Consider the following 13,908-nt stretch of genomic DNA (forward strand, 5'->3'; position numbering starts at 1 on the left):
GTTTTCCAATTTGTTGGTGTATAATTGTTCATAGTAATCTCTTACATTCCTTTGTATTTCTGTGGTGTCAGTTGTAACTTCTCCTCTTTCACTTCTAATTTCATTTGTTTGAGCCCTCTCCCTTTTTCTTAATGAGTCTGGCTAACGATTTTTCAATTTTGTTTATCTTTTAGAAGAACCAGCTTTTCGTTTCATTGATCTTTTCCATTGTTTTTTCAGTCTCTAGTTCATTTATTTCCACTCTGATCTTGATTATTTCCTTCCTTCTACTAACTCTTGGCTTTGTTCTTCTTTTTCTAGTTCTGTTAGGTTTAAAGTTAAATTGTTTATTTGAGATTTTTTTTGTTTCTTGAGGTAGGCCTATATTGCTATGAACTTCCCTCTTAGAACTGCTTTTGCTTTGTTCCATAGATTTTGGAAAGTTGTGTTCCCATTTTCACTTGTCTCAAGGTATTTTTTTATTTCCTTGTTGACCCATTGGTTGTTTAGCAGCATGTAGTTTAGTCTACCCCAGCTTTCTTTTCATTTCCATGGAATATCTTTTTCCATCCCTTCATTTTTAGTTTTTGTATGTCCTTAGGTCTGAAGTGAGCCTCTTGTAGGCAGCATATAGATGGGTCTTGTTTTTTTTAATCCATTCAGCCACCACATGTCTTTTGATTGAAGCATTTAGTCCATTTACATTTAAGGTAACTATTAATAGGTATGTACTTATTGCCATTTTGTTCATTGCTTTCTGAGGTTTTTGTAGTTCTCTGTTCCTTTCTTCTTCTCTTGGTCTCTTCTCTTGTGGTTTGATGGTTTCTTTAGTGTTATGTTTGGATTCCTTTCTCTTTATTTTTTTTGTGTGTCTATTGTAGGTTTTTGGTTTGTGGTTACCCTGAGGTTCACGTGTATTGACCTATATATATATAGAGGTCTATTTTAAGCTGATAGTTGCTTAAGTTCAAATGCATTCTGAAAGCACTACATTTTTACCCTCTCCCACATTTTCTTTTTGATGTCATATTTTATATCTTTTTATTTTGTGTATCCCTTAACTACTTACTGTAGTTATGGTTGATTTTACTACTTTTGTCTTTTAACCTTCATATAACTTTTTAAGTTGCTGATTCACTGCCTTTGCTATATATTTGCCTTTACCAGTAAGATTTTTTCTTTCACATATTTTCTTATTTTTCATTATGGCCTTTTCTTTTCCACTTGAAGACAACCTTTTAACATTTCTTATAAGGCCAGTGTACTGGTAATGAACTCTTTTAGTTTTTGCTTGTCTTGGAAACTCTTTCTCTCTCCTTGAATTCTGAATGATAGCCTTGTCGGGTAGAGTATTCTTGGTTGTAAGTTTTTTCCTTTTGGCATTTTAAATATCTCCTGCCACTCCCTTCTGGCCTGCAAAGTTTCTATTAAAAATCAGCTGATAGTCTTATGGGGTTTCCCTTGTATGTGACTAGCTGTTTTTCTCTTGCTGTCTTTAAGATTCTCTCTTCATCTTTAATTTTTGCCATTTTAATTTTAATATGTCTTGATGTGGATCTCTTTGGTTTCATCTTGTTGAGACTCTCTGTGATTCCTGGACCTGGATGTCTGTTTCCTTCTCCAGGTTAGGGAAGTCTTCAGCCATTATTTCTTCAAATAAGTTTTCTGCCCCTTTCTTTCTCTCTTTCCCTTCTGGAACCCCTATAATGTGAATGGTAGTATGCTTAATGTTGTCCCAGAAGTCCCTTAGACTACGTTTATTTTTTTTAATTAAAAAAAATTTTTTTTTTGCTGTTCTGATTGGGTGATTTCCACTATTGTCTTCCAGATCACTGATCTGTTCTTCTGCATCATCTAATCTGCTGTTGATTCCCTCTAGTGTATTTTTCATTTCAGTTATTGTATTCTTTGGCTCTGATTGGTTCTTTCTTCTATTTTCTAACTCTTTGTTGAAATTGTGTGTTCATCCATTCTTCTTCTGAGTTTGGTGAGCATCTTTATGACTATTACTTTTAACTCTTTATGAGGTAAACTTACTTATCTCCACTTCATTAGGGTTTTTTTCCTGGGGTTTTATGTTATTCTTTCATTTAGAACATATTCCTCTCTATATATATTTTGTTTGACTCTTTGTGTTTGTTTCTATGAATTAGGTGAATCAGCTACTTCTCTTGGTCTTGAAGGAGTGGCCTTGTATAGGAGTGTCCCATGTATAGATTGCATGTGCCAGGCTGCTTTGGCAGGCCAGTTGGAGCTGGAGTAGGCACAGGCCCGGGGACCCCAGGGTGTGTTGCACCAGGGTCACCCCAGCAAGACAGCTGGAGCTGGGACAGGCCCAGGCCAGGGGGTCCTAGGGCATGCTGCGCCAGGGCAGCCTCAGTGTGGTGGCTGGAGCTGGTGCAGGTGTGGGTCAGGAGGTCCAGGGGCGTACCATGCCATGGCCACCCCAGTGGGATGGCTGGAGCTGGTGTCGGTGTGGCCTGGGGCGCACTGCACTTGGGCTATCTTGTGGGGATGGCTGGAGCTTGTGTGGGCCAGGGGCCCAGGGCATGCTGGGGCAGCCTTGGCAGGTTGGCTAGAGTGCCTCAACCAATGCTCCCATCCACACTATCAAGGTTGGGGGTAATGCAAAAAAGGGCACTCGCTGGCCCCTCCAAACCCAGAGTGAGTTCCAGCAGTTTCCCACCTGTTTGGCAAATGCTCTAGGATTTGTAAATGGATTTTCTTCATGTATAGTCTAGGTGGCCTTTAAACCACTGTGTTTTTGCTGTACCCAGGGTGGGCAAGACTGCATGCAGCACCTCAGTGATATCCCTCTGTACCACAGGTTGCTGCATCAGGGATGGGCTTCCTATTTATACAATGTCTCTGTTTCTCCTACTGTTATCTATGTGGTCCCTTTATCATTGAGTGTGCAGAAGCTGTTCATTCATCCCTCACTTCTTCAGGAGGAATTGGTTTAAATGTAGGTGTAGATTTGGTGTATCCATGGGAGAAGGTGAGTTCAGTGTCTGCCTACACCACCATCCTGGATCCTCCTTCTGGCCTCTCTATTCTGTTCCGTTGATCTATTTGTCTATTTTTTCAACAATACCACACTGTCTTCATTACTTTATCTTTATTGTAAGTCTTGAAGTCAGGCAGCATTGGTCCTCTGACTTTGTTCTTCTCCTTCTATGTTGTGTTGATTATTCTGGGTCTTTTGCATCTCTATAAACTTTAGAATCAGTTTGTCAATATCCACAAAATAACATAGTGGGATTTTGATTGAGATTTTGTTGAATCTATAGATCAAGTTGGGAAAAACTCACATCTCGACAATATCAAGTCCTATCCATGAATATGGAATATCTCTCCATTTGTTTGTTTTTCAGTTTCTTTCATGAGTAAAGAAAGTTTTTTGTAGTTTTGTAGTTTTCCTCATATAGATCTTATACATACTTTGTTAGATTTATACCTAAGTATTGCAATTTTGAGAGTACTAATGTAAATATTATTGCTTTTAATTTCAAATTCCACTGCTAGTATATAGGAAAGTTTTGTCCCATGTGAATGCTCACCAAAGGGTGACCTCAGCAGAGGAGAATTTTAACAATCAAGTGGATAGCATGACCCATTCTGTGGATACCAGTCAGCCTCTTTCCCATCACCTAATGAGTTCATGAACAAAGTAACCATAGTGGCACGGATGGAGGTTATGCATGGGCTCAGCAACATGGACTCCCACTCACCAAGGCTGACCTGGCTACAACCAATGCTGAATGCTTACTATGACAGCAACAGAAATCAACACTGTCTCCAATATGGCACCATTCCCCAGGTGATTAACCAGGTACCTGGTGGCAGGTTGATTACATTGGACCACTTTCATCATGGAAGGGACAGTGTGTTGTTCTTACTATAATGGACACTTACTCTGGATATAGATCTGCCTTTCCTACATTGGATGCTTCTCTCAAAACTACCATCAGTGGACATATAGAATGCCTTATCTGCCTTTATGATATTCCACACAGCGTTGCTTTTCATCAAGGAACTCATTTCATAGCAAATGAAGTGTGGCAATGGGCCAATGTTTATGGGATTCACTAGTCTTGCCATGTTCTCCATCATCTTGGAGCAACCGAAGATATAGATATAGATATATAAAATTATTAATTTTTGGTTCATGTTAGCATGGTATATCTTTCTCCATCCCTTTAATCTATATATGCATTTATACTTAAAATGGGTTTCTTGTATACAACATATAGTTCGCTCTTGTTTTTTGAATTACTCTGATAATCTCTGTCTTTTAATTAGTGTATTTAGACCTTTGGCATTTAAAGTGATTATATAGTTGGATTAATGTCTACCATAGTTGTTACTGTTTGCTATTCATTGCCCTTGTTCTTTATTCCTATTTTCTTCTTCCACTTTTTTCTGTTTTTTTTTTTGTTTGTTTGAATTGAGCATTTTATATGATTCCTTTTCCTCTCCTTTCTTAGCATATCAGTTATACTTCTGTTTTTTACTTCTTTTTAGTGGTTGCTCTAGAGTTTGCAATATATATTTACAACTGATCCAAATCCACTCTTAAATAATACTATATTGCTTCATGGGTAATGCAAGTACCTTATAGTAACAAAGTATTCCTAATTCTCTCTCCTATCCCTTCTATCATTACTGTCATTCATTTTACTTATCCATAAGCTGTACTGTTATCCTGTATAATTTTTGGCAGCTTAGTGTGGTTTCATAATTATTTCAAAATAAAAATCAAAAAACTGTAATGTTTCTAAGAAATATTATTGTGCCTTGGAACACAGCTCAGGAATACCTAAAGAACAGAAAACAAATTAAACCTAATAACATAAAATTCACAATATCTGGCATCCAGGCAATGATACTTTGTCAACAAGAAAAATACAACCCATGATGAAGAGAAAATATCAATCAACAAAAACTGACCCAGAAATGACACATTGGATTAAATCAGTAGACAAGGACATTAAATCATCTATTATAAATGTACTCCATATATTCAAGGAGATAGAGAAAATAACAAGCATGTTAAGAAGGAAGATGGAAGATATAAAAAAGACCCAAATCAAACTTCTGGAAATGAAAAATTTAATGTATAAGATGAAATATACACTAGATGGGATTAACAGCAGAATTGACACTGAAAAAGAAAACATTACTGAACTCACTATCCGAAGTGAAACAAAAGAAGGAAAAGACCAAACTCACTGAACAGAGAATTAGTGATTTACTATTCAACTTCAAGTTGCCTCATACACATGTAATAGGAGTCCCAGAAGAGGAAAGAAAGAATGGGACAGAAAAAATGTTTGAATAGGTAATTCCAAAAATCTTCCTAATTTGATGAACAATGTAAATCCACAGATCCAAGAAGCTCAGTGAACTTCAAGCATAAGAAACATGAAGAAAATTACACCAAAGCACATCATAATCAAAATTCTTAAAAACAGCCAGAGGGAAAAAAACAATATATTATCATATAGAGGAACAAATATAAGAATAACAGCAGACTTATCCTCAAATAATACAAGCTAGGAGACAGTGGAAAAATATTTTTAAACTACTGAAAGAAATCATTGTCAATATAAAATTCTATACTTGACAAAATATCATTGAGAATGAAAGTAAAATAAATACTTTTACAGACATACAAAAGCTGAGAGAATCCAGCACTAGAAAATCAGCACTACAAGAAACATTATAGAAAGTCCTTCTGGAACAAAGAAAATAATACTATAGGGAAAGCTAGATCTACACAGAAGAATGAAGAGCACTGGAAATGGTAAATATGTGGGTAAGTAAAAATAATTATTTACTTAGTTTTTAATCTCTTTAAAAGATAATTGATGACTGGACACACCCAGAATATTCATCAATGAGTGAATAAACAAATTGTTGCATATCTGTACAGTAGAATACTCCTCAGCAATAAAAAGAAATGAGCTCTGGATACATACAACAACATGGCAGAATCTCAGCTGATGGATATATTCATTATTTTTACTGTGATGATTAAGAACAGATTGGTGGCTGTCAGTTTTAAATATGTGCAGTTTATTGTATGTCAATTATCTCAACCTGTACTGAGGAATCTAATTGTCAAAAAAGGATCTATCATCCAAGAATAATGGGGAATATTGACTTTTCTAGACATCCAAAAACTAACAGTTTACCATATATAGATTGGTAGCTTACATTTTAAATACTAGTTAATGCAATTAAAGGAAATAAATATTATGTATATGTATTCAAAAGAATGTGATAAAATTATTATACTTGTAGGGGATAAAATTTTATACCTGAAATCTCAACAGAATCAAATGAAAAACTAGTAAAAATAGAGAATAAGAATTCAGTGATGTCATAGAGGCAGAGATTGGATTGGTGGTTACCAGAGGGGAGGGAGGAGGGTGAAAGGGATGATTAGGCACATGTGTGTGGTGATGGATTGTAATTAGTATTTGGGTGATGAACATGTTGTAATCTATGCAGAAACAGAAGTATAATGATGTACACTTGAAATTTATACAGTGTTAAAAACCAATGTTACTGCAATAAAAAAAAAAGAATTCAGTGATGTGTCTGGTTACAAAATTCATACCCCAAAATTAAAGGCTTTACTACAAATAAACAAAAATCAACTTTAAAATGAGAAAAAAACTCATTTACAATGCTATCATAAAGATAAAATATGTAGGAATAAAGTTCAATCTATAGGATCTATGTGAAAATGATTTTAACCTCTATTAAAGAAAATAAAAAGAACTTGAATGAATAAGACATACTTTACTTTCCTGCTTTTGGACAGGAAGACTTGAAATTGATGTACATTTTATATTTTAAAAATAAATAATTCCACTGAAAATAACAGGGATTTTTCAGAGTAAACAAGGTGATTTTAAAATTCATATGAAAAAGTAAACGTAAGAATGGCCAGGAAAATTCTGAAAAACAGGAGTCATAAATGAGGTCTATCTTCACCACATAGTAAAATACAGTATAAAATTACCATTTAAAATATATTATGTAACTACTACTAATAATTATACCATTTTTGGTACTGATGTATGAAAAGTTCAATCAATGGAACAAAATAGAAATTCCAGAAAGAGACCCAAATGCTTACAGAAATTTTGTAATTGTAAATAAGTAGCCTTTAAAATCAGTGAGATAAAGGTAGGTCATTCAATAAGTGTTGTTGGGATGTCTAACTTGGCATCTGAAAAATAATCTCAGGATACACTGTACTTTTTTTCTTTCTCTCTCTCCCCGATCTTAATGTGGAACTTAATGTGATCGCTTACTCATATGGCTTAGGGCAAGGTGTCAGTTTGCTTCTTCAGCATTAATAAGGAAATAATGGCATTTTAATGTTATAATTTATTGTTATTTTGAGTTCTGGTCCAAGATGGAAACATAGGAGTCTCCTGAAATCACCTCCCATGGACACACAAAATTATAGCTACACAGGGAGCAATTCCCTCTGAAAGAAAACCAGAAACTGGCTGAGTGACCCCCATACATTGGACGAACAAGAAAATACCCACATGTAAATGAGTCTTGGCACACCCTCAATTACAGGGAGCCACTAAGAACAGAAAAGGTGGCTTAGACAATGACAAAAGGTTAAGAGACCAATAAGAGCGTGGGCCAGGCTGAATGATAAGGTTCATCTCCTACATAGACCACTCCATCAAGACTGGGAGAGGTGGCTGTTTTATCTATTGTGTAGAAACCAACACAGAGCGTCAAGAAAAATAAAGAAACAGAGGAATATATTCCAAACAAAGGAACAAGATAAAACTCCAGAAACAGAGGTTAGTGAAATGGAGATAAGTGCCTTACCTGATAAAGAGTTCAAAATAATAGTAATAAAGATGTTCCCTGAGGTCAGGAGAAAAATGTATGAACAACTGAGAATTTAAACAAAGAGATAGAAAATATAAGAAAGTAGCAAACAGAAATCACAGACCTGAAGAAGGGATATCAACAGAAAAATTTAATAGAGGGGTTCAACAGCAGACTAGATGAAGCAGAAAAAAGAATCAGCAAACTTGAAGACAAAGCAGTGCATTTCATCCAATCAGAGAAGCAAAAAGAAAAAAGAATGAAAAATAGTGAAGATGACTTAAGGGACTTAAAAGACAACATCAAGTGGACCAAGATTTTCATTATAGGGGTCTCTGAAGGGGAAGAGAGAGAGAATGAGAAGAAAACACATCTATCAAATCACCACGATATACACTTTAAATATATTACAATTTTATGTCAGTTATACCTCAATGGATCTGAAATTGTAAAAATAAATAAATTATTGTTATTCCAAGTTAAAACATTATAATCATCAGTGACAAAGCCTATGGCAATGTTTTCAGAAAGAGATTATTTTCCCGAACATTGTAAATTTGGTCCCAAATAGTTTTTAAACATTCACTTAAATGAATGCAGGAGAAATTAAACTTGAGAAAACAAACGGGGGTAATTATTGAGAAATAGGAAGAAATTCTTTGAAACTTTGGATTTCAGAGACTAAACATTAAATAAGAATTTATAAACCTGTACTCATTCAAAGTATTTTAGCTTTGACAACAAAATCGTAACCTTGAAAACTTTGCTATAGAAGAATCAAATGAAAACTGGGAATAAAAATTAAGCTGACTTCAAGGGGAAATCTGTAATTCAGTCCCTTTGGGAATTCAGCTTAAAATTCTTCAGAAAAGTACCCTAAAAATGAGAGCTTAAAAACCTCAAAATTGTCAGCAAAGAAGTAGAGGAAGATAAATAGCTTATTCCTTGTTTGACAGTCAAAAACATGGAAAGGACAAATTAAAAATTATGTAAACCTCAGTTTTGGTGAGTATGATGGCAGAGATGTCCTGCTGTAGCAGGCCAGCAGTAGCATAGCTCCTATCATCTAGACCCCAGCATCATCAATGCTGAGCCACTGACAGAGTAGCATCTTAACTAAAACAGAACTCAACTCGGTGTGGTTGGGCATTGTTTTGGCTGCAAAGCTTCTGAGTTCTCACAGGTTGTCCTTGAGATTTTGAGCTGCCTAATATCCTTTAATAAATATTTTCCCTGCTTAAACAAATTAATCAAGCAAACAACCAACATTAAGTCAATCAACAAACCAACTTGTCCTCCAACCAGGGTTACATAACCAATGATTAAGAATGGAGGGAGAGAAGAAGAGTTACCTCTTAAGTGTAAAAGTAGTCAAAGGTAAAGTAATGTGGGTTTTCAAATATTTTAATCAATTGTTTGATATTGGCTATATTTTATATGGTTAAATGCAAAGCCTTTTTATTTCATTTATTTTCAAGTTTTTACAATCCAATGCTTATTTTGACTTAGTATTATGTTCAACATTTATTTCACCATAGAATCACCCTCTGTGGCATAGGCATAATACTAATTTTCATTTTCTGGGAACTGTATGGTGTATTTAAAAGTTTATTTAACAAGACTGGTTTACCAAGTATTAAATTAAATCTTCATTTACATTCTTCTATAAAGCTTTGACAAGGACTATGTTAAAAATAATTTCAATTGGATTCAATAAGCCATTTTTCAATAAATCACTGTTGTACCTTATACCTTTTACAATAAATACACTAAATCAAATTTTGATTTAAAGGCATAAGAGAATCAGCTACTTTAAAGAAACTTGTATTTTTTTTAATTTGGGACTCTTTCTGTAAAAAAAATAATTTCCCTTTTGTTTTAATTTGCTTATTGTTTTAAGGTTGAATTTTTTAGAGTGTTGAATTTTCTGTACGTGACATAGAGCTCTACAACTGGGCTAAGGCACCTTTGTAATAAGAGAACAGTTGTAGGAAGCAGAAACCATTCTAGTTATGTTATGCAGAAAGTGATTTAATACAAGAAATTAGATGCTCATCAAATCATTGAAAGATTGGAGAAGTAAACTCTAAACTTGGCCTACAGGTATGATTTTCAGAGTAAGGCCACCAAACAGACACTCCAGGGGAGCAGACACCTTTGCTACTGTTAGACAATCAGAAGACTACTGCCAATCAATTGTTGAACTGGAGAGCAAATAGTTGTAAGATCAGGAATCGACTACAACTGCCCCTTGACATACAAAAAGCTTGGGACTGGACACTGGAATGTTGCTATCAAAATAAAATGAAGTCTCCATTGCAATAACACGAGAAAGCAGCTTTCATCCCATTTTCAAAATCATTTGCCAGGCTTTTTGAAGTCCTGAGCCACTATGTAAAAAAGGTCACCATGCTATGAGGAAGCCCAGGCCTCCTGAAGAAACCACAGTCCTAATTGAGATCAGCCATTGCATCATGCCAGCCCAGCCATGTGAGTAAATATGCTTCCAAAGGATTCCAAGCCTCCAGCCATGCAAGAATTCCCAACTAATGCCCCAGACATCATGGATATAATATCCTCACCTTGCCTTAGCCTAAGTTCTGGCCCAAAGAATCTTTGAGCATAATCAGATGGTTGCTGTTTTACATCATTAATATTTGGAGTGGTTTTTAATGCAAAAAGAGCTAACCAAAACACATAATATCCTAGATATTTTTATGTTTCAACAAGCATTTCAGAAACATTTTTAAAGGTTATAATACTCTATTATGTGATATATACCACAGTTTACCTAAAACTTGATGCTCAATTGTAAAGGATAGCTGGTTTCCAATTTTTATAGCTAAAACTACAGTGATTAATTTTATCAATAGAGGTTTTTGTGTTTTTCTTTTGTATTTAGCATTATTTCTGTATCATATATTTCCAGAATGACTATGCCGGGCCATGACCAAATTTATTTCTAAATATTTTGTGTCAATTCATATCTATCTTGAGTATTTAGCATGGTAAAAAAGAGTTTTAAAAAAAGCAAATTCACTGCATATATTTAAAAAATTTAACTACAAAAGTAAATCATTTAAGTTAATCAGTCCTATTGAAAACAGAAGAATATGGCCCAAAACTCCGGGTTGCTCATGTATGTATGGTACTGTCAGCCAGACCTCGTGAGTCGAACATGAGAAGCTGGGGAAAATTGGCCCCTACGGCAGGTAGGGGGAAAAAAAAAAGGAAAGGCCAGCATGTTGAGTAATCGAATTATTGATACTGCCCTGTTATGAGCTGAAATGAAGCAATATTCACATGAAACAGCCACCAAAAGATGGTAATAGCTAGGTGAGGGCTTTGGCTTAGCAAGTCCAAAGAGTCCTGGCTAAGTGAACAAATTTTGCTATTTTCAGGGCTCTGCCATATACTCTTGTACCTAGCTAAGAGCGGGTGAAGAGGGCTGCAATCCATCCCACATTCCTCTGGATAAGCAGTAGGCCCTAGAACAAGGCAACACATCTGCGGAAGGGGCAACTTTTCCTAACTGATGTACCCAGAGGGGGGTTATTTTTGCAATTTGTACCCCCAGAGTCGTTGCCATTTTCTTATTCACTCTAAGACCTTGTTAGTGCCAGCTGTTGCCCTCAGTGTTCCTCTAATTTTAAGACTATTTATGTGAGAAAACCTGGATTATAATCGTGCCTCCATGAATGCTACTTATGTAATATTAAACAATTTTCTGAACCCTTTTTTCTCAGCTGCAGTTTCCTCATCTGCAAAATCAGGATAATAAAGCACCTACCTTGCAAGGTTGTTGTGAAGATTAAATGAGTAATGTGTATAAAATGTCTGGCATTTAATATTCAATATATGTTAACTCTCATTTTTAAAAAACAGTAAAACACACTAGTGCATGTAAATGGTAAAACCTAATTCTCATCCTTGCACTAGCTGCAAGGGAATCCAGGAAATGTACAATTTGAATCTTTCAGACTTTAAATACAGAAAGGCTATAATGGAGGAGACACTGAGTGCCAGTTCCCCATGTCCAACATGGACATTAAATATGATTCTTCTCCATTTAACTCTATTGTCCTTTGAATGACCAAAGAAGCAAATTTTAAAATGGATTCTGAATATTGAAGAACTATGATATAATGTTTTAAATATTAATTGTTAGCATTAAGAAAAAAAAGAAGACTTGTTTTTAGTGCATTTATTTCCAAGTTTTTAAATGATATCAAAACAGTAAGCTCACAAACTCTAAATAAACAGGTCTATTTTTCTTAGACATGAGCAGTTTTAATACTCTGGAACAAGAATGACAATCATAATTAATTTTTGTTCATAGTTTGCCATATACCAGAAACTGTTCTGGCATGTGACATGTATTATCACAAAAACTCCATAAGGTAGATAATCATATTCCCAGTTTACAGAAGAGGAAACTAAAGCATGAAGACTTCAGTAATTTGTACAACTAGTACGTGGTAGAACCGGGATTTGAGCCCAGGCAGTCTGGCTCTAGAGTCAATATTCTTAAGTACTATTCTCAGCTGCTGCCATTCTATATTTTAAGATCCAAGCACTGGAAGTACTTTCAAAACTTATATAAATAAGTGTATAGTTAATTTATGCAAAAGAAAGTCCAATACTATAACCTATTTTTATATTGACATTAGATGGTAGAATACATAATAGGATGTAGAATAAATTTTAAACTATGTTAACTAGTCAAATTAAAAAAATGAATCATATTTGATAAATATCTTATGAAATTTTTGGCTAACTACTGGAATTGTGAGTAAATCTCAAAATAGCAAGGACTTAGCCATCCTAATACAGTTTGAAAGAAAAAAAATTCTCACTGTATTTCATTTAGTAATCTGCAACACTTGGGTTCCTTTATATTAAGATTGAATGATGATATTTATGCTATCTTCTTCCTCTTGGTACAGATCATGTTAATGGACACTGCACAAGTCCAACTTCTCAGAGTTGCAGTTCTGGAAAACGTCTTTCTAGTGCTGATGTTTCAAAAGTAAGTCGCTGGGGTCCTGGAAGACCACCATTTCGAAAAGCACAGTCAGCTGCTTGCATGGAGATTTCTTTACCAGTTACAACAGAAGGTAGGTTAAACATACAAATTTTTGTGGATACAATTAAAATTTGCTATACCATGGTAATGGAAGCTGGAGGACAAAGGATGGAGGTCACATGTAAAAGATACAAAAAACTGCAATCAACTCTAGGCAATGAGTAACTGAGAGCCTGGTAGGGCTGTGGCCATGACTCCAAATCCATTCCTAACTATACTTTCTTCTTCATCTCTAAAAGCGGAGTGGCTCTGATTATTGGTAGGTTCCCACCTCCTCTGTACAAAGGGAGACCTATGCCTTAATCTGTTCTCTACACTCACCGTAATAATTGAATATTTCTTTCCATCTCAATGATAAAGCTCTTAGTGTCTCTATCTGTAGATAATTATTTAACATCTTGCAACCTTAATTTCCTCAACTGTCAAGTGAGTATGACCAAGAAAAAGGCAAGATATTAAATTCTAAAGTTTGCAATCTTCATTTTCATATGTTTTTAAAAGGAAGAATTATTTCCTTATTTATGGAATGAATGTGGAGGCAGGGAGTAAAGTATAAGAGCCTGAAGGCCAGAAATTTTTACAAAGGGGAAAAAAGAAGGGAATCACGTAACTGCTGCTACTGTCTTGCTGATCAAGAACGTTGGGGGAAGAGATAGGAAAAAATAATCTTACGGGGCTGGGCCTGTGGCCGAGTGGTTCAAGTTTGGCATGCTCCACTTTGGCAGCCTGGGTCGTGGGTTCAGATCCTAGGTGAGGACCTACATCACTCACCAGCCATGCTGTGGCGTCGTCCTATATACAAAGTAGAGGAAGATTGGCACAGATGTTAGCTCAGGGCTAATCCCCCTCAAGCAAAAAAAAAAAAAAAGATTGGCAATGGATGTTAGCACAGGGCGAATCTTCCTCAGCAAAAAAATAAAAAAATAATCTTAGGAAGATTTTCTATGGTAATTCTATGCTATAGAGTAATT

The 13,908-nt window shown here is 35.3% G+C and overlaps 1 protein-coding gene across 1 annotated transcript in view; it reads left to right on the forward strand.

The window, feature by feature from the left end:
- The window catches only part of STXBP5L (syntaxin binding protein 5L), a 337,784-nt gene that overhangs the window by 296,747 nt on the left and 27,129 nt on the right, over positions 1-13,908 (forward strand). The window contains exon 22 of the mRNA XM_058555874.1: positions 12,798-12,968. Coding sequence (XP_058411857.1) covers positions 12,798-12,968 — 171 coding nt within the window. The remainder of the gene's footprint in view (positions 1-12,797; positions 12,969-13,908) is intronic.

The sequence above is a fragment of the Diceros bicornis genome, chromosome 15, assembly GCF_020826845.1.
Source record: "Diceros bicornis minor isolate mBicDic1 chromosome 15, mDicBic1.mat.cur, whole genome shotgun sequence".
Classification (NCBI taxonomy): domain Eukaryota; kingdom Metazoa; phylum Chordata; class Mammalia; order Perissodactyla; family Rhinocerotidae; genus Diceros; species Diceros bicornis.